A 21,574-nucleotide genomic window follows, 5' to 3' on the forward strand; every position below is an offset into this window, starting at 1 on the left:
AAACTGGCAACATTGGTAATCATCTGCAGGTTGACTGGGAAAATAAAAAAATGCTGAAAGGTATTGAACAATGCCAGGAACATAATGCATTTGGAAATCCTGTTCCTCAAAGCCAAAGTTATTTCTGTTTCAGGCAAAATCATGATATGTTTGAGTACTATATAAAAACTTTGAAGTCAAATTTAAGTTTAGTCATCCAGAGCCAAAGCTATGAAATTAAAAACTCTATTAAATGTAATGGAGATGGGAAATCATTTCTGTTTGGTAAACATGAAAAATGTCATTCTCCAGTTAAATGCCCTGTAAGTGCAAAACCCATCAGCACTAAGTCCCAAGTTATTAAGCACCAAATAACTCACAACACAGAGAAAGCCCATATATGCAGTGAATGTGGGAAAGCCTTTGTTAAGAAGTCTCAGCTCACTGATCATCAGAGAGTTCACACAGGAGAGAAACCTTATGGATGCAGTCTGTGTGCAAAAGTATTCTCCCGGAAGTCCAGGCTCAATGAACATCAGAGAATTCATGAGAGAGAGAAATCTTTTATATGCAGTGATTGTGCAAAAGTCTTCACTACAAAGAGCCGTCTTATTGAACACCAGCGAACTCACACAGGAGAGAAACCTTATGTATGCAGTGACTGTGGAAAAGGCTTCCCAGGGAAGCGTAATCTCATCTTACATCAGCGAAATCATACTGGAGAGAAATGCTATGTATGTAGTGAATGTGGAAAAGGCTTTACTGGAAAGAGCATGCTCACTGTACACCAGCGAACTCACACTGGAGAGAAACCCTACATCTGCAGTGAATGTGGGAAAGGCTTTACCACAAAGCACTATGTCATCATCCACCAACGGAATCATACAGGAGAGAAACCCTACATATGCAATGAATGTGGGAAAGGTTTCATCATGAAAAGCCGTCTGACCGAACATCAGCGAATTCATACAGGAGAGAAGCCGTATGTGTGCAATGAATGTGGAAAAGGCTTTCCCAGGAAGGGTAATCTGATTGTACATCAGAAGACTCATACAGTAGAGAAATCCTATGTATGTAGTGAATGTGGAAAAGGCTTCACCATGAAGAGCATGCTTACCATACATCAACGAACTCACACTGGCGAGAAACCCTACATCTGCAGCGAGTGTGGAAAAGGCTTCCCATTGAAGAGTCGGCTGGTTGTGCATCAGCGAACACATACTGGTGAAAAACCTTACCGATGCAGTGAATGTGGGAAAGGCTTCATTGTGAATAGTGGACTGATGTTACATCAGCGAACTCACACTGGAGAGAAACCCTATAGATGCAATAAATGTGGAAAAGAGTTTGCCTTTAAGAGCAATCTTGTGGTACATCAGCGAACTCATACCGGAGAGAAGCCCTTTACATGCAGTGAGTGTGGAAAAGGTTTCACCATGAAACGCTATCTCATCGTACATCAACAAATTCATATGGGAGAGAAGTCCTATGTATGCAGTGAATGTGGAATAGGTTTTGTCATGGAAACAGAGCTCATTTTACATCAGCAGATTCATACTGGAGAGAAACCTTATGCCTGCTGTGAATGTGGCAAAGGCTTCACTGTGAAAAGCCGTCTAGTGGTTCATCAGCGGACTCATACAGGAGAGAAACCTTTTGTATGCAGTGATTGTGGAAAAGGCTTCTCCTCAAAAAGGAATCTCCTTGTACATCAGAGAACTCATAATGGAAACAAACCATAAAAGCGATGACTATGATCACACCTACAGGAAAAAAATATGCTTTGTCAAACATCAGAGATTTCTAACCTTTATATATACTGACTGTGGAAAATCCTATTCAGCATTGGTATTGGTCTCATTACCCACCAGAAAATTTACACAGGAGACAAATTGTATGTATGCAATTAATGTGAGAAAGCCTTCAACACAAATTCAACACTCATTGTACCTCAAAGAACTCATAAAAGAGACCGACTATGAATCCAGTGATTGGGGGTAATCTTTTGTCAACCCTTGTTAATACACATGAGAAACATGTAGGTCAAAGTACATAATTCTTTGTAGAAACTCTGAACTCATTATATACAAGTATATTTTTTAGGATAAAAAAGATGATGGTTCAGTGAACTCATTAAACATCAGTGTGCTCCTAGCATACTTGTCAAATTGCACCCTTAGGAAATATGAAATTTGCATAGGGGTGAAATTTAATGAATGAAGAGAATATGCTAGTGCCTTCAGTGATCAGTTACCTCACATTGTATGTCTAAATTAACATGTAGGAAAAGCTCTGATACATTCAATGCAGAAGAAGCTCAAGGAAGCATTTTTAGGTACTAATTATATGTCTGAAAAGTGTGTGCTAAGATAAATCCTATGACTGGAGAGACTAGGAAAGCCTTCTATGGAAATAAAAACCCTATCTCATCAGTGATCATAATAGATCACCAATGAGCTCATACACAGTAACAATATGATGATTGTGGGAAAGACTTTGCCTGGAAATAAAACCTCAGTAAGTTGCCTGATATGCATGCTGGAGAAAATTTTCAGATGGCAATGAATATGGCAGGATTTCAGTGATACATTCTGCCTCATTGCTTTTCATGAATTCACACAGAAATAAAATGGTTATGGACCCACTAAATATGGAGTAACTTTAGCAAAATATCAGAATTCTGAAGGAAAGAAACCTCATGAAAATGACATATACTTGAACTTTCTATCACAAGTCTAAAGTTATTATACACCTGATGTCCATTTTGGGGCAGAATACCTTGAACCATATCAATGATTCCATAATTTTAAAGTGGGCTAGTCTCGACACTAATTTGTAATGTTATATACAATACAGGAGTGTTCTGTGCCCACTTTATATTGTATTTTTCACTCTTGCATTTCTTAGGTTCTAAATTCAGCTCTGTCTACAATGTACTTCAAAGTAAAAAGGAATATATTCATAAATGAAATCTAACATAACTGGATGTATTTATCTAAGTTTATAAGTAGCATTAGGTAGTTTACAAACACTTTAAAAATGATTTTTCTAAAACTCGTTTTGAAATAGTTTTAGACTCCCAAGTAATTACAAAATATACCAAGTTCCCACATACCCTTACTCAGTTTCTTCAGTGGTGTTATCTTACATAACCATAATGCATCATCAAACCCAATAAAATGACATTGGTGCAGTGCTGTTAGGTAAACTGGATCTTATTTGGATTTTAGTAGGTTTTTGCATGCACTAATTTATATGAAGTTTTTTGGTTTTAGTATATAGTTTTAAGAAATTTTATCTTACACATAAGATTTCTGTAAACCCCACCACAATTGGGATGCAGAATTGTGCCAACACAAAGAAACACCCTCATGTTACCCCTCTGTGGTCACACTCTTCCCCCACCCCTGACCATGGTGACCACTGGTCAAACTCCATCACTCCAACTTGGTTATTTCAACAGTGCTGTTAAAATGGAATCATACCATGTGTAGCCTTTGAGATCGGCTTCGTTTCACTCAGCAAATTGCTGTTAAGATCCATCCAATTTTTTTTGGTGTATAAGTAGTTTTACTTGTTGTTAATAATATTCTTTTGTATGGATGTACAGTGACTATCTGTTTACTATTGACAGATGTCTGGGTTGTTTTCCAGTGTTTCATTGTTTTGAATAAAACCCTATGAACATTTATGGACCCAACTTTATGGGAAAGTAAGTATTTGTTCCTTTGGGGTAAATAGCCAGCAGTCATATGTTACATTTGTGTTTAACTTTATAAGAAACTGCCAAATTTTTCTTTAGTGGCTGTACTAATTTACATTCTCACCAGTAGTGTATGAACACCCTGGATGTTCCATGTCTTTTCTAGCAGTTGGCACTGTCATACTTGATTCCAGCCATCCTGTCACGTATGTGGTAGTAGATAATGATGGCCTTAATTTACAGTTCCCTAACAGGGAATGATATCTCAACACTTCTACTTACATTGAGAACCATATCAGGTAAAGTTATCATGTCTGCTTTCAACCATCCAATGTAATTTTAAAAAATTCAAAAGGAGACTAGTCTATTATATTTGATGATCTATTTACCCTTTCCATTCCTTTTTCTTCATTCCTGATGTCACGTTTCCTTCTGTTATTTTCCTTTTGTCAGTCTCCTTTATCAATTCTTTCTGGGCAGGTCTGCTTGCAACAAATTCTTAGTTTTCCAAGCAATAGATCTCTTGTCTCTATCCAATTATTTTCTTTGATATAATAAGGATATTTAACCCAGTTTACAAATGATGAGTCTTGCTTTTAGGGGAAAAAGAAAAGGACATTTGCCATACAGTATTGTGGCAGTATTCAATATCCAACTGCATGGTGAGTAATTCATTCCTTTAAAAATATTTGTTAAGCATCTACATTTGGCTAGACACTGTTTTAGTCACTGGAGACTCATCAGTGAACAAAACAGGCAAAGCCATGGCCTTCATGGAGCATACAGTCTAGTGAAGGTGACTGAGTAAATACACATCAGAATATCAGTTCTGATAAATGTTTTGGAGAAATATTAAGCCTAGTACATACGCTGTCACGGGGAAGCTATTTTAGAAAGGGTTTCCAAGGAAGGCTTTTCTGGGCAAATGTAATTTGAATCAACACCTAAATGTACCGGGGGGAGCCAACAAGATCTGTTGTGAGCCAAGAACACTCTAGATGTGTTTCTAAGTGTTTTCTATGGGCTTCCTGCCTCAGGATTCTCTGAGAGGCTTGTAAAAGACGCAAGCTCTTGAGTCACACTGCAGACCCAAACCAGTACCTGTGAGACTTGGGGACCCCAGACTCCGGGTTTATAAAATGACCTTTCTGATCTATACTTAAATTTGAACAGCTCTGCCCTAAATCCCGGATTAGTGCAGCCACTCCCGCCCCACATTGTCATAGGATGGATTCTGGGCAGATATTCTACAACAAAGAATTAGACATGAGGGCCCCACCTACCAGGTCCTCAGATGCTTTCTACTTGTCCTTCTGTGAACCTACACATGGTGCCATGGCAGGGTCACAGCCGCTCATTCCTGAAACTGATCAGTCAGTCACAGAATGGGCTGCCCCGAGTTCTCTGGACCACATGTTCAACTCACCTTTCAGAGTTTGACATCTCAGGTGAATAGGGCTGAAATTTAATCCCTGAAGGGAATTTAATATTATTAAGAAATTATGAAAACAAATTCTTAATATATAAAAATTAAAAGGCATATATAAACAAATTTTGTCACCCATATTGTACCTAAAAGCAAAATACTGTTAACGATATATTCTCCTCCAAATTTTAAATGCAGGTAAGTATATTTTTTACAAAAGAAGAATGAGACAAGTCTATAAACTTATGATATTCTCTACTCATAAGCACAAACCCTAAAGTAATCCAAGCTAAATATTTAACCAATCAGAATTTTCAAAAAGACAAACGTTTATGGTTTGTTCTCATAAAAGGATCAAAATATATATACTATCCTGCCGATACTTTTTATCTTCTGAAGAATACTTCAGTTCAGTTGCTCAGTTGTGTCCAACTCTTTGCAACCCCATGGACTGCAGCAAGCCAGGCCTCCCTGTCCATCACCAACTCCCAGAGTTTACTCAAACTCATGTCCATTGAGTCAGTGATGCCATCCAATCATCTCTGTTGTCCCCTTCTCCTCCTGCCCTCAATCTTTCCCAGCATCAGGGTCTTTTCAAATGAGTCTGTTCTTTGCATCAGGTGGCCAAAGTATTGGAGTTTCAGCTTCAGCATTAGTCATTCCAATGAATATTCAGGACTGATTTCCTTTAGGATGGTCTGGTTGGATCTCCTTGCAGTCCAGGGGACTCTCAAGAGTCTTCTCCAACACCACAGTTTAAAAGCATCAATTCTTCGGTGCTCAGCTTTCTTTATAGTCCAACTCTCATATCCATACATGACTACTGGAAAAACCATTTTCCTTATTTATAGTAACAATCTTTAAATATTATATACTGTTATACTGAGTGGATAGCCCATAATTTACAAAAGCATCTATTACTGTACACTTAGGCTTTTCCTTTGTTTGTTAAAAAAGCCTCTGTGGTTAATAAAACTTTTTACCAAATAAATTGTAGGAATCAGAATTGCTGGGTCAAAGAATGAAAAATTTAAATTGGATCTAGGTTGCCTTCTAAAAAAATCATCTTTAAACCCTCTAGAATTAAACTTCCCATGCCTACATAAAAATAACATTTTAAAGTATTTTTTTTTCATTTGTAAACTATGCCAAGTATGATAATTGCATGATCTCATAATTTTACATTCTCAAATGCCCCACTGTCACCATTTACTTCTTAAAACACATAGTTCACACATTTTCACCTCATCCTCTTACCCACTAGATGTCGCTATGTGTCCATCCCACGTGGATCTTAACATTTTTATTGAGATACACCTCTAGCTATTCCGCCGGTTTAACCAGTGGCAAAGAGGCGGACGCGACTGAGCGACTGAACTAGAGGTAAACAATCTGCTTGAAATGCAGATGCCCAAGGTTCGATCCCTGGGTCCGGACGATCCCCCGCAGAAGGGCATGGGAAGCCACTCCAGTGTTCTTGCTTGGAGAATCCCATGGACAAAAGAACCTGGCAGGCTACAGCCCGTGGGATCGCAGAGTCGGACACGACTGAAGAGACTTTGCATGCACACCTCTACAAAAGCTGTTAATTCTTCTAAACTACATAAGCCTTTACCCACTCCACATTTAACTGCTATCTCCACAAACCTAGGATTATAAGTGACCACTACTTTTGTCAACTCAAGTGGCCGCTGCCTCTCCAGAGAGGTCGCAGCTTCTATCTTTAATCTTTCCAAGTCACCGGGCGCCTGAGCCCTTTCCGTCGTACGGACACCTGCCTTCTAAGACGGCCGTGCCCATCGGGCTCTAGCTCTAGAGCTCACTAAGGGCGCTACAGTTTTTCTTTTTGCCTCAGCCGGCTGAACTCGCCACGTTGTCCTTGGAACTACATGGACCTCTGAAATCTTAACGCAGTTAGTACAGAATGGTTGGTCATTCCTTGCAACGAGGAAGCAAAAGCATTGAGGGTGCCAGGAATGATTTCAATTTCTCCCCACTGGCGTTACGGCTGGTCTCCTCAGAAACGCCGTGGTGGGTGGGGTCATGTTACGTCATAAAGCGGAGTCCGCTGACGGAATCCGGAAATCCGGCAGCGCTCCAAGGTCGTCGGCTGATAACCTGAACCAGCAGGTATGCGTCCCGAGGGACCGTGAAAGGCGTTAGTAGAGAAAGCGGGCTCCAGCATTCTGTTGCTGCCAGTGGTGTCTGGACGGGTTTGGGATCAAGTGAGTCGGGTTCTGGGCTTGTATTCACGGCCTGTGGGGTCTGTGAAACCGGAGCATGTGTGAAGGACCGTAATTGGGATTTTATTTAGATTCGGCCTCAGAGACTTCTGGGAGTTAATGATGAGGCCTTTGGCAATCTGTGATTAAGAGTCTGAAGAAATCATTGACCTAAGGTCCAACTCAGTCAGGGTTTGGATCGCTTTGCTTGTGGGGCTCCGTGATTGCGAACTGTGATGAAAGTTAGTATCGGTGAACGCGATGTCTTGTCCTGGTTAACCTGCGACTCTGTTAGAGACACCTGGGTTAGGGGCTGGCTCGGTTTCTTGGTCATGTTTGGAGTTTAATCTGGCATTTAGACGGCCTGGTGGGGGCTTTCAGTATTTGAGGAGGTCCGGGGTCCCTGGAGAATCCGTAGGATCAGGGGCGAATGCCGGAAACAGACTTGAAGGCTGCATTTCCCCAGTTAATCCGAATACAATTCTCTTCTTGTAGTCTGTCCTCCAAGTGAAGTCGCTCAATCGTGCCCGACTCTTTGCGACCCCGTGGACTGTAGCCCACCAAGCTCCTCCGTCCATGGGATTCTCCAGGCAAGAATACTGGAGTGGGTTGCCATTTCCTTCTCCAGGGGATCTTCCCTACCCAGGGATCGAACCCAGGTCTCCCACATTGCAGGCAGACGCTTTAACCTCTGCACCAACAGGGAAGCCCTGTCTGTCCTCAAGGACCCTACTAAAAACTTTGGCTCTCCGCATCACCACTGTTCTCACCGTCCTCACAAAATTCAGTGTGGTTGATGTAGTTATAAATTTACTGTTTTTAATGTAATCTAATATAGTTTCCGTTCCTCTGTCCCCAAGTTTATTATACTTTTGGATATTTCCACCTAGGGTCATTCTTACTCAAGTAAAAGCTTCTCCCTTACCCTATATTCTGTTCTACAGTGCGAATTTTTTTAATAGGCGGTTTTATATCAGGATTTTTTTTTAAACTTTTTGGATTATCTGTGTAAGCATGATAGGTGACTGCATTGCTTAATTTCTCTGTTCTCAACACATTTGCATCTGAGATATTTATACTTTTTAAAAATAGTTCCAGTAGTATCAACTCAGGTTGGTGAACCACTGGCATGGTGTCTGGAATCAAATGTATTCATTAATGGAGGTAGTGTTGACATACAGTATTCAAAAGTATTCGATTATAATTTCATTAATCCATTTTGACTTTCTGATTACTTTCTGATTCTACCACTTCACTTAAAAATTTATGGTGCCCTTTTTTTCCTACCCCCCCCCCCCCGCCCCCCCGAGATTTCTGGCTGCTTTTATTTCTTGGTGAACTCTTTTCCTTGACCTTTTTTGGAAATTTCAGTTGATGGGTTCTTTCTTTGGTTGGTTGTTTTTGTTTTTGTTTTTGTTTTTTTTAACTGTAGAAAAGGAAGTCTTTTTTTAATTGTACTTTTATTTGCTGTAAAATTCACTAAGTACAAATATACATTTCAGTACTTTGAATCTCTACAGTTACACAGTTCAATTTTAAAACATTTCTCACCCCAGAAATTTTCCTTGATTCTCTGTGCGCTCAAGTTTCCACTCCCATATACTCATGAAAGTATCAACACCATGAAGACAGTGAACATACCTGTCATCTTGAGAAGTTTCATTGTGTTCCTTTTTAATCTCTGCCTGTCATATTCCGCACACCTTCCCAAGCAACCACTGATCTATTCAACCACCAATCTATTCTATGTTACAATAGGTCACTTTATATTTTTAAAAACATTTTTGTAAATTGAATCATACAGTGTACATTCATTTTCATTCTAACTTGTTTCATCAGCATTCAGTTCAGTTCAGTCGCTCAGTTGTGTCCGACTCTTTGTGACCCCATGGACTGCAGCATGCCAGGCCTTCCTGTCCATCACCAACTCCCAGAGTTTACTCAGACTCATGTCCATTCAGCCGGTGATGCCATCCAACCATCTCATCCTCTGTGGTCCCCTTCTCCTCCTGCCTTCAATCTTTCCCAGCATCAGGGTCTTTTCAAATGAGTCAGTTCGTTGCATCAGGTGGCCAAAGCATTGGAGTTTCAGCTTCAGCATCAGTCCTTCCAATGAATATTCAGAACTGATTTCCTCTAGGATGAACAGGTTGGATCTCCTTGCAGTCCAAGGGACTCTCAAGAGTCTTCTGAAACACCACAGTTCAAAAGCATCAATTCTTCGGTGCTCAGCTTTCTTTATAGTCAAATTCACATCCATACATGACTACTGGAAAAACCATAGCCTTGACTAGACGGACCTTTGTTGGCAAAGTAATGTCTCTTTTAATATGCTGTCTAGGTTGGTCATAACTTTTCTTCCAAGGAGTAAGTGTCTTAATTTCATGGCTGCAGTCACCATCTGCAGTGATTTTGGAGCCCCCCCAAAATAAAGTCTGACACTGTTTCCACTGTTTCCCCATCTATTTGCCATGAAGTGATGGGACCAGATGCCATGATCTTCGTTTTCTGAATGTTGAGCTTTAAGCCAACTTTTTCACTCTCCTCTTTCACTTTCATCAGGAGGCTCTTTAGTTCTCTGCTTTCTGCCATAAGGGTGACGTCATCTGCATATCTGAGGTTATTGATATTTCTTCCGGCAATCTTGATTCCAGCTTATGCTTCCTCCAGCCCAGAGTTTCTCATGATGTACTCTGCATACAAGTTAAATAAGCAGGGTGACAATATACAGCCTTGATGTTCTCCTTTTCCTATTTGGAACCAGTCCGTTGTTCCATATCCAGTTCTTTTTTTGATATATATTTATTTTAATTGGAGGCTAATTACTTTACAATATTGTATTGGTTTTGCCATACATCAACATGAATCCACCATGGGTGTACACATGTTCCCCATCTTGAACCCCCCTCCCATCTCCTTCCCCATACCCTCTCTCTGGTCATCCCAGTGCACCAGCCCCGAGCATCCTGTATCATGCATCGAACCTGGCCATATCCAGTTCTAACTGTTGCTTCCTGGCCTGCAAACAGATTCCTCAAGAGGCAGGTCAGATGGTCTGGTATTCCCATCTCTTTCAGAATTTTCCACAGTTTCTTGTGATCCACACAGTCAAAGGCTTTGGCATAGTCAATAAAGCAGAAATAGATGTTTTTCTGGAACTCTCTTGCTTTTTCCATGATCAAGCGGATGTTGGCAATTTGATCTCTGGTTCCTCTGCCTTTTCTAAAACCAGCTTGAACATCAGGGAGTTCACGGTTCACGTATTGCTGAAGTCTGGCTTGGAGAATTTTGAGCATTAATTTACTAGCGTGTGAGATGAGTGCAGTTGTGCGGTAGTTTGAGCATTCTTTGGCATTGCCTTTCTTAGGGATTGGAATGAAAACTGACCTTTTCCAGTCCTGTGGCCACTGCTGAGTTTCCCAAATTTGCTGGCATATTGAGTGCAGCACTTTCACAGCATCATCTTTCAGGATTTGAAATAGCTCGACTGGAATTCCATCACCTCCACTAGCTTTGTTCGTAGTGATGCTTCCTAAGGCCCACTCAAATTCGAATTCCAGGATGTCTGGCTCTAGGTGAGTGATCACACCATCATGATTATCTGGGTTGTGAAGATCTTTTTGTATAGTTCTTCTATGTATTTTTGCCAGCTCTTCTTAGTATATTCTGCTTCTGTTAGGTCTCTACCATTTCTGTCCTGTATTGAGCCTGTCTTTGCATGAAATGTTCCGTTGGTATCTCTAATTTTCTTAAATATTTTGAAATTCATCCTTATGTGTATCAATAGTTCCTTTTTGTTGGTCTGTATTCCATTGTGGAATGATTAGTTCATTCATTAAGTCACCTGTTGGTGGCTAGTTGTGTTTCCAGTTTTTAGTTATTACAGATAAAGCTTCTATGAACACTCATGTTCAAGTCTATATTTATATGTTTGTCTTTCTCCTGAGTAAATTCCCAGTGGTTGCATGGCTGAATCCTGTAGTAGGTGTATATCTAACTTTTCAAGAAACTGCTAAACTGTTTACTGAAATGGCTGTACTTTATATCCAGGAGAAACAGATGGGTGGCTGTTGGGTGTCTCCACATTTTGTATAGTTTTTCTTTTTAATTCTAATAGGTATGGAAGAGTAGCTTGTGGTTTTAATGTTTATTTACCTAGTTATGGCTAATGATCCTGAGCATTGTTTCATGTGCTTAGCGGCCATCCATCTATCTTCCTTGAATTATCTGTTCAAGTCTTTTGCAATTTTCTTGTGTTTTCTTGTTGATTTTTGAGAATTCTCTGTATATTCTGAATACAGATTCTTCCTTTACCAGTTACTTGCTTTTCAAAGATTTTCTCCTGGTCTTTGACTTGACTTTCAGTATTCTCTTAACAATATGTTTTGAACAGCAGAAGAATTTAGCTTTTATGTAGTCCATGTAGTCTGAACTTTTTTTAAAGGACTCATTCTTTTGATATTGTGCCTAAGAATCTAGATACAGCTACGCCTAACTACAAGTTCAGAGGATTTTCACCAGTTTTTTTCTTCTAGAAGTTTTGGAGTTTTTTTGGGGGGGGGGGGGTTCATTTAGGTTTGCTATTATTTTGTTATGAAATATGAACCTATTATTCCATTAGGCTTATTATACATTTTGAGTTATGTAGCTGGTGTAATGTATGTGATAACTTACAGTGAACGATGTCAGATTTGTGATCTCCGGAGAAGATTTAGCTTTGGGACCAGAGACCAGGCTTGATCACTCAAGAGTTTTTGTGTAGCAGAGTTTTATTAAAGCGAGAGGACAGAGAAAGCCTCTGACATAGACATCAAAAGGGGGCAGAGAGTGCCCCCATTGCTAGTCTTAGCAAGGGAGTTACATACTTTTTTCAATTGATTATTAGAGTAAATCAAAAGAATGTCTCAGGATTGTAAAGATCTTATCAGACCCATTCCCACAATTTTCATGTTAAGATAATGGGATTAGAACTAACAGTAGAAAGGTCTTACCAGACCCCCTGCCATCATATACATTTTAAGATGACAGGATTAGTCAGATGATTCTCAAGGAGGAGAAACATGTCCTCAAGCAGGATACATTGTTATATTGCCTAAGACAAAGCAATATAGAAAAAAAGCCTTTGTCCTTTTCTCCTACTTCACAACTCCAGACCCCTCTCTCCTCCTCTGGGACCCCCCCCCGGACTTTTTATCAACCTACCTAGGAGTTGACTCTCTCATATGGATCCAAGTTCTTTTCTTGTTGATATAAATTTATGTTTGTTCCAGAAAACATTTGTTGAAAAGGTTTTCCTCCACTCTATTGTCTTTGCTCCTTTTTAAAAATGTCAGTTGGCCATATATATGTGGGTCTTTTCTGAACTCTAATCTGCTCCACTCATTTGTCTACATTTGACATGGATAACACCCTGTCTTGATTACTGTAGCTCGATATAAATTCTTGAAGTCAGGTAATGTCAACCCACCAACTTTGTTCTTTTTCACAGTTTTTTTTTTTTTTTCTTTTTCTTTTTTCTGTTCTAGACCTTTTACACTGCTATTTGTATTTAAAGATCAGGCTGTCAGTTCTACAGAAAAACTTCTGAAATTATGACTAGATAGAATTGTACTTTTAAAAACTAAATGGCCTCATATAGTGAATTGGGAAATATCCTCTTCAGTTCTATTCATGGGTGATCTAGTGAATGTATATAATGCATTTCATATATAAAATCAGTTATTGGAATTATTTTCCATTTGAGACTATGGTGAATAATGTTGCTACGTACATTCAGGTACAAGTTGGAAATGTTTTCATTTCTGTTTGTTAGATTCCTCTGAGTAGAATGACTGGTTCCTAAGCAGGTGTTTTACAGAGTTTGAAAAGTGCCTATACCAGTTTACCATTATTGTATGAGAGCTTAATTTCTCCTCATTCTCATCAGCATTTACAGTTGTTAGTCTTTTTATTATCATCTTTCTAGTTGGCATGTAGTAGAATTTCACCATCATCTTATTTCCCTAGTGACAAATAACGTTGATCATCTTCTCATGTGTTTATAGACATTCATAGGTCTTCTTTAGTGTAATATAGTGTAGTCTTAGTCTTTCCCCTTTTTTTGCATCCAAGAAAATGATTTAATTTTTCCATTTGTCCAAGTCTTCTTTTGTGTCCTTCATTAGTATGTATTCTAAAGTTTTGTTCCTATTTTTCCACATTCATTACTTAGCATTGGTTAGTGTTAGATATTTTTAAATGGCATCATTATCTACTTTACACTCTTAATGGTTCAGATCATATACATAACAACATCTACTAATGATTTCTGCATATTAAGTTTTCAATTCCAATGCCTTACCAAATTATAAAGTCACTGCAGATGGTGGCTGCAGCCATGAAATTTTAAAAGTCGCTTACTCCTTGGAAGAAAAGTTATGACCAACCTAGATAACATATTCAAAAGCAGACATTACTTTGCCAACAAAGGTCTGTCTAGTCAAGGCTATGGTTTTTCCATTGGTTATGTATGGATGTGAGAGTTGGAATGTGAAGAAAGCTGAGTGCCGAAGAACTGATGTTTTTGAACTGTGCATTGGAGAAGACTCTTGAGGGTCCCTTGGACTGCAAGGAGATCCAACCAGTCCATTATAAAGGAGATCAGCCCTGGGATTTCTTTAGAAGGAATGATGCTAAAGCTGAAACTCTAATACTTTGGCCACCTCATGCAAAGAGTTGACTCATTGCAAAAGACTCTGATGCTGGGAGGGATTGAGGGCAGGAGGAAAAGGGGACAACAGACGATGAGATGGCTGGATGGCATCACCGACTCGATGGATGTGAGTTTGAGTGAACTCCAGGAGATGATGATGGACAGGGAGGCCTTGTGTGCTGCGATTCATGGGGTCGCAAAGAGTCAGACACAACTGAGCGACTGAACTGAACTGATAGTAGTTCCTCAGTTGATTTTCTTAGGTTTTCCATATATACAATTATATCATCTACCAATAGCAATATATATTATACCCCAATTATTTCTCTTTTATCTAACATAGTCTGTGGGTCCCAGAATATCAATCCCATAAATTCAGAGACATTTGTTACTTTGTTATCTGCTTTGTTACAAAGAAGGAAATGAAATAGTGCTTGTCACAGAGTATATGCCCACTAAATATTTGAATTAAATGAACTGCATAGTCTAGCAATTCCAGTATAATGCTCAGTAACAGTACTGACAGACGGCACCTGGTCTTGTTCTTGACTTCAGTGGGAATGTCTGATTCAAATGTATTATTATTTCATGTTAAGTATCTTCCTATTTCTATTCTTTTGAGCATTTTTATCTGAAATGTTTTTTAAAAAAATTATTTATTTTAATTTGAGGCTAATTACAATGTTGTGGTGATTTTTGCCATACATTGATAGGAATCAGCCATGGGTGTACATGTGTCCCCCATCCTGAAGCCACCTCCCTCCCCGTCCCATCTCTGGGTTGTTCCAGTGCACTGGCCCTGAGTGCCCTGTTTCATGCATCAAACTTGGGCTGGTGATCTGTGTCACATATGGTAATATACATGTTTCAATGCTATTTTCTCAAATATCTCACGCTCACCTTCTCCCACAGAGTCCAGAAGTCTGTTCTTTATATCTGTGTCTCTTTTGCTGTTTCACATATAGGGTTGTCATTACCATCTTTCTAAATTCCATATATACACGTGTTAATATACTGTATTGGTGTTTTTCTTTCTGACTGACTTCGCTCTGTATGATAGGCTCCAGTTTCATCCACCTCATTAGAACTGATTTAAATGAGTTCTTTTTAATAGCTGAGTAATATTCCATTATGTATTCGTATGTACCATAGCTTTCTTATCCATTCGTCTGCTGATGGGCATCTAGGTTGCTTCCATGTCCTGGCTATTATAAACACTGCTGCGATGAACGTTGGGGTACACGTGTCTCTTTCAATTCTGGTTTCTTCGGTGAGTATGCCCAGCAGTGGGATTGCTGGGTCATATGGCAGTTCTATTTCCAGTTTTTTTAAGGAATCTGCACACTGTTCTCCATAGTGGCTGTACTAGTTTGCATTCCCACCAACAGTGTAAGAGGGTTCCCTTTCTCCACACCCTCTCCAGCATTTATTGTTTGTAGACTTTTTGATAGCAGCCATTCTGACCAGCGTGAGATGGTACTGGTACCTCATTGTGGTGTTGATTTGCATCTCTCTGATAATGAGTGATGTTGAGCATCTTTTCATGTGTTTGTTAGCCATCTGTATGTCTTCTTTGGAGAAATGTCTGTTTAGTTCTTTGACCCATTTTTTGATTGAGTCCTTTATTTTTCTGGTATTGAGCTGCATGAGCTATTTGTATATTTTGGGGATTAAGTCTTTGTCAGTTGCTTCATTTGCTATTTTTTCTCCCATTCTGAAGGCTATCTTTTTACTTTGCTTTTAGTTTCCTTTGTTGTGTAGTTTCCTTCTTTCAAGGAAACTATCCAAGTCTTTCCCCTTTTCTAAAAATAGGTTGTTTGGTTAACAAACTGCATTTTTTGAGTTGTTTGGATATTGTGCATAGAAGTCTTTATCAGATACAGGGTTTGCAAATTTTCTTTCTCAACTTGTAGCTTACCTTTTCCTTTAGCTTTATAGTGTCTTTTGATGTGCAGAAGGTAATACAAGTCCAGTTTATCAGTTGTCTTCTTTTATGGTTTGCTGATATGGTGTTGTGTAAGACTTCTCTGCCTAACCCAACGTCATGAGAAATTCCTCATGTGTTTTCTGAAAACTGTGTATATATAGATATAAATAGGTAAGGATATGACTTTACTTTTTAAGAGCAGTTTTAGATTCACAGCAACATTGAGTGGAAAGTGCAGTAGGGATACTGAGAGAGTCAGTTTCTAGGCAGGTTGATAAGAAGTCCAGGGTTCCCCCACACATGCACCCACCGACGCCCAGGAGGAGAAAGGGCTCTGGGGCTCTCAAGGAGAAAAGGACAAATGTTTTTTTCTTCCTTGCTTTCTCGTAGTCAATATAACAATGTATCTTGAGGGTATGTTTCTCCTTAAAAGAACCTTCTGACTAATCTTGTTATCTTAAGATGTATGTTGTGAGAGTATGCAAAAGTAGGAAGTCAAGAAACACCTGGAGTAACAGGCAAATTTGGCCTTGGAATGTGGAATGAAGCAGGGCAAAGACTAATAGAGTTTTGCCAAGAAAATGCACTGGTCATAGCAAACACTCTCTTCCAACAACACAAGAGAAGACTCTACACATGGATATCAACAGATGGTCAACACCAAAATCAGATTGATTATATTCTTTGCAGCCAAAGATGGAGAAGCTCTATACAGTCAACACAAACAAGACTGGGAGCTGACTGTGGCTCAGATCATGAACTCCTTATTGCCAAATTCAGACTTAAAGAAAGTAGGGAAAACCGCTAGACCATTCAGGTATGACCTAAATCAAATCCCTTATGATTATACAGTGGAAGTGAGAAACAGATTTAAGGGTCTAGATCTGATAGATAGAGTGCCTGATGAACTATGGAATGAGGTTCATGGCATTGTACAGGAGACAGGGATCAAGACCATCCCCATGGAAAAGAAATGCAAAAAAGCAAAATGGCTGTCTGGGGAGGCCTTACAGATAGCTGTGAAAAGAAGAGAATCGAAAAGGAAAGGAGAAAAGGAAAGATATAAACATCTGAATGCAGAATTCCAAAGAATAGCAAGAAGAGATAAGAAAGCCTTCTTCAGCGATCAATGCAAAGAAATAGAGGAAAACAACAGAATGGGAAAGACTAGAGATCTCTTCAAGAAAATTAGAGATACCAAGGGAACAGTTCATGCAAAGATGGGCTCAATAAAGGACAGAAATGGTAGGGACCTAACAGAATCAGAAGATATTAAGGAGAGCTGGCAAGAATACACAGAAGAACTGTACAAAAAAGATCTTCACGACCCAGATAATCATGATGATGTGATCACTAATCTAGAACCAGACATCTTGGAATGTGAAGTCAAGTGGGCCTTAGAAAGCATCACTACGAACAAAGCTAGTGGAGGTGATGGAATTCCAGTTGAGTTATTTCAAATCCTGAAAGATGATGCTGTGAAAGTGCTGCACTCAATATGCCAGCAAGTTTGGAAAACTCAGCAGTGGCCACAGGACTGGAAAAGGTCAGTTTTCATTCCAGTCCCAAAGAAAGGCAATGCCAAAGAATGCTCAAACCACTGCACAATTGCACTCATCTCACATGCTAGTGAAGTAATGCTCAAAATTCTCCAAGCCCGGCTTCAGCAATACGTGAACCGTGAACTCCCTGATGTTCAAGCTGGTTTTAGAAAAGGCAGAGGAACCAGAGATCAAATTGCCAACATCCGCTTGATCATGGAAAAAGCAAGAGAGTTCCAGAAAAACATCTATTTCTGCTTTATTGACTATGCCAAAGCCTTTGACTGTGTGGATCACAAGAAACTGTGGAAAATTCTGAAAGAGATGGGAATACCAGACCACCTGACCTGCCTCTTGAGAAACCTGTATGCAGGTCAGGAAGCAACAGTTAGAACTGGACATGGAACAACAGACTGGTTCCAAATAGGAAAAGGAGTACGTCAAGGCTGTATATTGTCACCCTGCTTATTTAGCTTATATGCAGAGTACATCATGAGAAACGCTGGACTGAAGAAACAAGCTGGAATCAAGATTGCCGGGAGAAATATCAATAACCTCAGATATGCAGATGACACCACCCTTATGGCAGAAAGCGAAGAGAAGCTAAAAAGCCTCTTGATGAAAGTGAAAGAGGAGAGTGAAAAAGTTGGCTTAAAGCTCAACATTCAGAAAACTAAGATCATGGCATCTGGTCCCATCACTTCATGGCAAGTAGATGGGGAAACAGTAGAAACAGTGTCAGACTTTATTTTTCTGGGCTCCAAAATCACTGCAGATGGTGACTGCAGCCATGAAATTAAAAGACGCTTACTCCTTGGAAGAAAAGTTATGACCAACCTAGATAGTATATTCAAAAGCAGAGACATCACTTTACCGACTAAGGTCCATCTAGTCAGGGCTATGGTTTTTCCTGTGGTCATGTATGGATGTGAGAGTTGGACTGTGAAGAAGACTGAGTGCCGAAGAATTGATGTGTTTGAACTGTGGTTTTGGAGAAGACTCTTAAGAGTCCCTTGGACTGCAAGGAGATCCAACCAGTCCATTCTGAAGGAGATCAACCCTGGGATTTCTTTGGAAGGAATGACTGAGCGACTGAACTGAACTGAACTGAATCTTGTTATCTTAAGATGTATGTTGTGGGAGTAGGTCTGGTAAGATCTTTCTGTTGTTCTAATCTTGTTAATGTAAGATGTATGTTGTGGGAGTAGGTCTGGTAAAAGTATATAAGGCCTTAATAAGACTAGCCAGGGGGCACTCTGCATCCCCCTTTGAGTGTCTATGTCTCTCCCTTTTCAGACTTGAATAAAACTGCTACACAAAAGCTCTTGAGTTATCAAGCCTGGTCCCTGATCCTGAAGCTAAATCTTCTTCAGAGATCATGAATCCGAAACCATTCACTGTAAGCTATGAATACCATACCTCTGTGCCCCAACGTATGCAACCTTCCCCACTGTCAGCATCCTGCCCCAGAGTGGTGAATTTGTTACAGTCAATTTACGTACTGACTCATTATCACTCAAAATAAATAATTCACATTAGGGTTCACTCTTGGTGTTATATGTTGTTTGTGTCTTGACAAATGTAAAATGACCTGTCCACTGTTTAGTGTTATACAGAGTGTTGTACTGCTTTAAAAAGCCCTCTGGATTCTGCTTGTTCATCCTATCTTCCCTCCAACTCTTGGCAACTACTGATCTTTTTACTGTCTCCTTAGCTTTGCCTTTTCCAGAATGTCATTTACAATAGTTGGAATTGTATAGTGAATAGCCTTTTTATTTTACTTTATTTTATTTTTTTTGAATAGCCTTTCTAGACTGGCTTCTTTCACTTTAGGCTCCTCCTTGTTTTTTCATGCTTTGATAGCTGGTTTCTTCTTAGTGCTGAATAATGTTCACTCATTGGATGGATAAGTCTGTGATATATACCTATGATAAGGTTTCTGTCCAGACATAAATTTTCAGAGTATATACATAGTTTTGTAAGAAACTGCCAAACTGTCTACCAGAGTGGCTGTAACAGTTTGCCTTCTCATAAGCAATAAATCTGTTGCTTCATGTACTCTTTAGCATTTGATGTAGTCATTAATTTGAATTTTGGTTATTCTAATAAGTAGGTAATGGTATCTCATTGTTCTTTAATTTGTTATTTCCTAATTACATATGATGTAATTTCCCAATTACACATGTTTTCATTTGCTTATTTGCTATCTGTGTATCTTCTTTGGTAAGATGTCAGTTCAGGTCTTTTGCCTATCTTCGTGTTTTCTTATTGTTGAGTTTTTAAGAGTTCTTTGTGTATTTTGGATAGCAGTCTTTTATCTTGCAAATATTTTCTCCCAGCCTATGGCTTATTTCTCAATTTCTGGAAGTTGTTTGTATTTTTAGCTATTACATTTAAATTTATTATTATTTAATTGGAATTGGATATTCATTTGTTTCAGTATATTTGTTGGAAAGACCGTCTTTTTCCTCATTGCTCTAATCTTGCACCTTTGTTGAAGATCATCTGACTGTGTTGTTATTGTTCAGAGGCTGAGAAGTGTCCAACTCTTTGCAACCCCATGGGCTATAGCCCACCAGATTCCTCTGTCCTCCAGTATCTCCTGGAGTTTGCTCACATTCATGTCCATTGAGTTGGTGATGCTGTCTAAACATCTTATCTTCTGTCACCCCCTACTCCTTTTGCCTTCAGTCTTTCCCAGCATCAGGATCTTTTCCAGTGAGTCAGCTCTTCATATCAGGTCGCAAAAGTATTGGAGCTTCAGCAACAGTCCTTCCAATGAATATTTAGGGTCGATTTCCTTTAGGATTGACTGGTTTGATTTCCTTGCTGTCCAAGGTACTCTCAAAAGAGTCTTTTCCAGCACCACAATTCATAAGTATCAGTTCTTTGGCACTCAACGTTCTTTAATTGATATAGTCCAACTCTTAACATCCTTACTTGACTACTGGGAAGACCATAGCTTTGACTATACAGACCTTTGCTGGCAAAGTGATGTCTCTGCTTTTTAATGTGCTAAGCTTGTCATAGCTTTTCTTTCAAGGGCAAGTGTCTTTTAATTTCATGGCTGCAGTGAGCACCTGCAGTGATTTTGGAGCCCAAGAAAAGAAAATCTGTCAACACTTCCACTTTTCCCCCTTCTATTTGTACTAAAGCGATGGGAGTAGGTGCCATGATCTTAGTTTTCTTAATTTTTAGTTTCAAGCCAGCTTTTTCACTCTTCTCTTTCACCCTCATCAAGAGGCTCTTTAGTTCCTCTTCCCTTTCTGCCATTAGAGTGATGTCTGCATATCTGAGGTTGTTGATATTTCTCCTAGCAATCTTGATTCCAGCTTGTGGTTCATCCAGCCTGGCATTCATTCAGTTCAGTACAGTTCAGTCGCTCAGTCGTGTCCAACTCTTTGCGAACCCATGAACTGCAGCACACCAGGCCTCCCTGTCTATCACCAACTCCCGGAGTCTACCCAAACCCACGCCCATCGAGTTGGTGATGCCGTGTAGCCATCTCATCCTCTGTTGTCCCCTTTTCCTCCTGCCCTCGATCTTTCCCAGCATCAGAGTCTTTTCAAATGAGTCAGCTCTTCGCATCAGGTGGCCAAAGTATTGGAGTTTCAGCTTCAACATCAGTCCTTCCAATGAACACCCAGGACTGATCTCCTTTAGGATGGACTGGTTGGATCTCCTTGTAGTCCAAGGGACTCTCAGGAGTCTTCTCCCACACCACAGTTCAAAAGCATCAATTCTTCTGTGCTCAGCTTTCTTTATAGTCCAGCTCTCACATCCATACATGACCACTGGAAAAACCATAGCCTTGATTAGATGGACCTTTGTTGGCAAAGTAATATCTCTGCTTTTTAATATGCTGTCTAGGTTGGTTAGGACTTTCCTTCCAAAGAGTAAGCGTCTTTTAATTTCATGGCTGCAGTCACCATCTGCAGTGATTTTGGAGCCCAGAAAAATAAAGTCTGACACTGTTTCCACTGTTTCCCCATCTATTTGCCATGAAGTAATGGCACTGGATGCCATGATCTTAGTTTTCTGAATGTTGAGATTTAAGCCAACTTTTTCGCTTTCCTCTTTCACTT

General features: G+C 39.6%; 2 protein-coding genes across 8 annotated transcripts in view; both read left to right on the forward strand.

Moving 5' to 3' along the window:
- LOC101103836 (zinc finger protein 432) overlaps positions 1-21,574 on the forward strand; it is a 51,399-nt gene that overhangs the window by 21,087 nt on the left and 8,738 nt on the right. For 3 of the 4 annotated variants that reach the window (XM_042231013.2, XM_042231015.2, XM_060398796.1), the window contains exon 5: positions 1-7,333. In XM_042231013.2, coding sequence (XP_042086947.1) covers positions 1-1,721 — 1,721 coding nt within the window. In that variant the 3' untranslated portion in view covers positions 1,722-7,333. The remainder of the gene's footprint in view (positions 7,334-21,574) is intronic. The other variant, XM_012094697.5, reaches the window with a different exon arrangement.
- The window catches only part of ZNF614 (zinc finger protein 614), a 23,124-nt gene continuing 8,738 nt past the window's right edge, over positions 7,189-21,574 (forward strand). For 2 of the 4 annotated variants that reach the window (XM_042231020.1, XM_060398810.1), the window contains exon 1: positions 7,189-7,333. The gene's annotated coding sequence lies outside the window, so the exon portion shown is untranslated. Of the gene's footprint in view, positions 7,334-7,825; positions 7,921-21,574 lie in introns of all 4 variants that reach the window. The other 2 variants (XM_060398809.1, XM_060398808.1) reach the window with 2 other exon arrangements.

Source organism: Ovis aries, chromosome 14 (assembly GCF_016772045.2).
Source record: "Ovis aries strain OAR_USU_Benz2616 breed Rambouillet chromosome 14, ARS-UI_Ramb_v3.0, whole genome shotgun sequence".
NCBI lineage: Eukaryota > Metazoa > Chordata > Mammalia > Artiodactyla > Bovidae > Ovis > Ovis aries.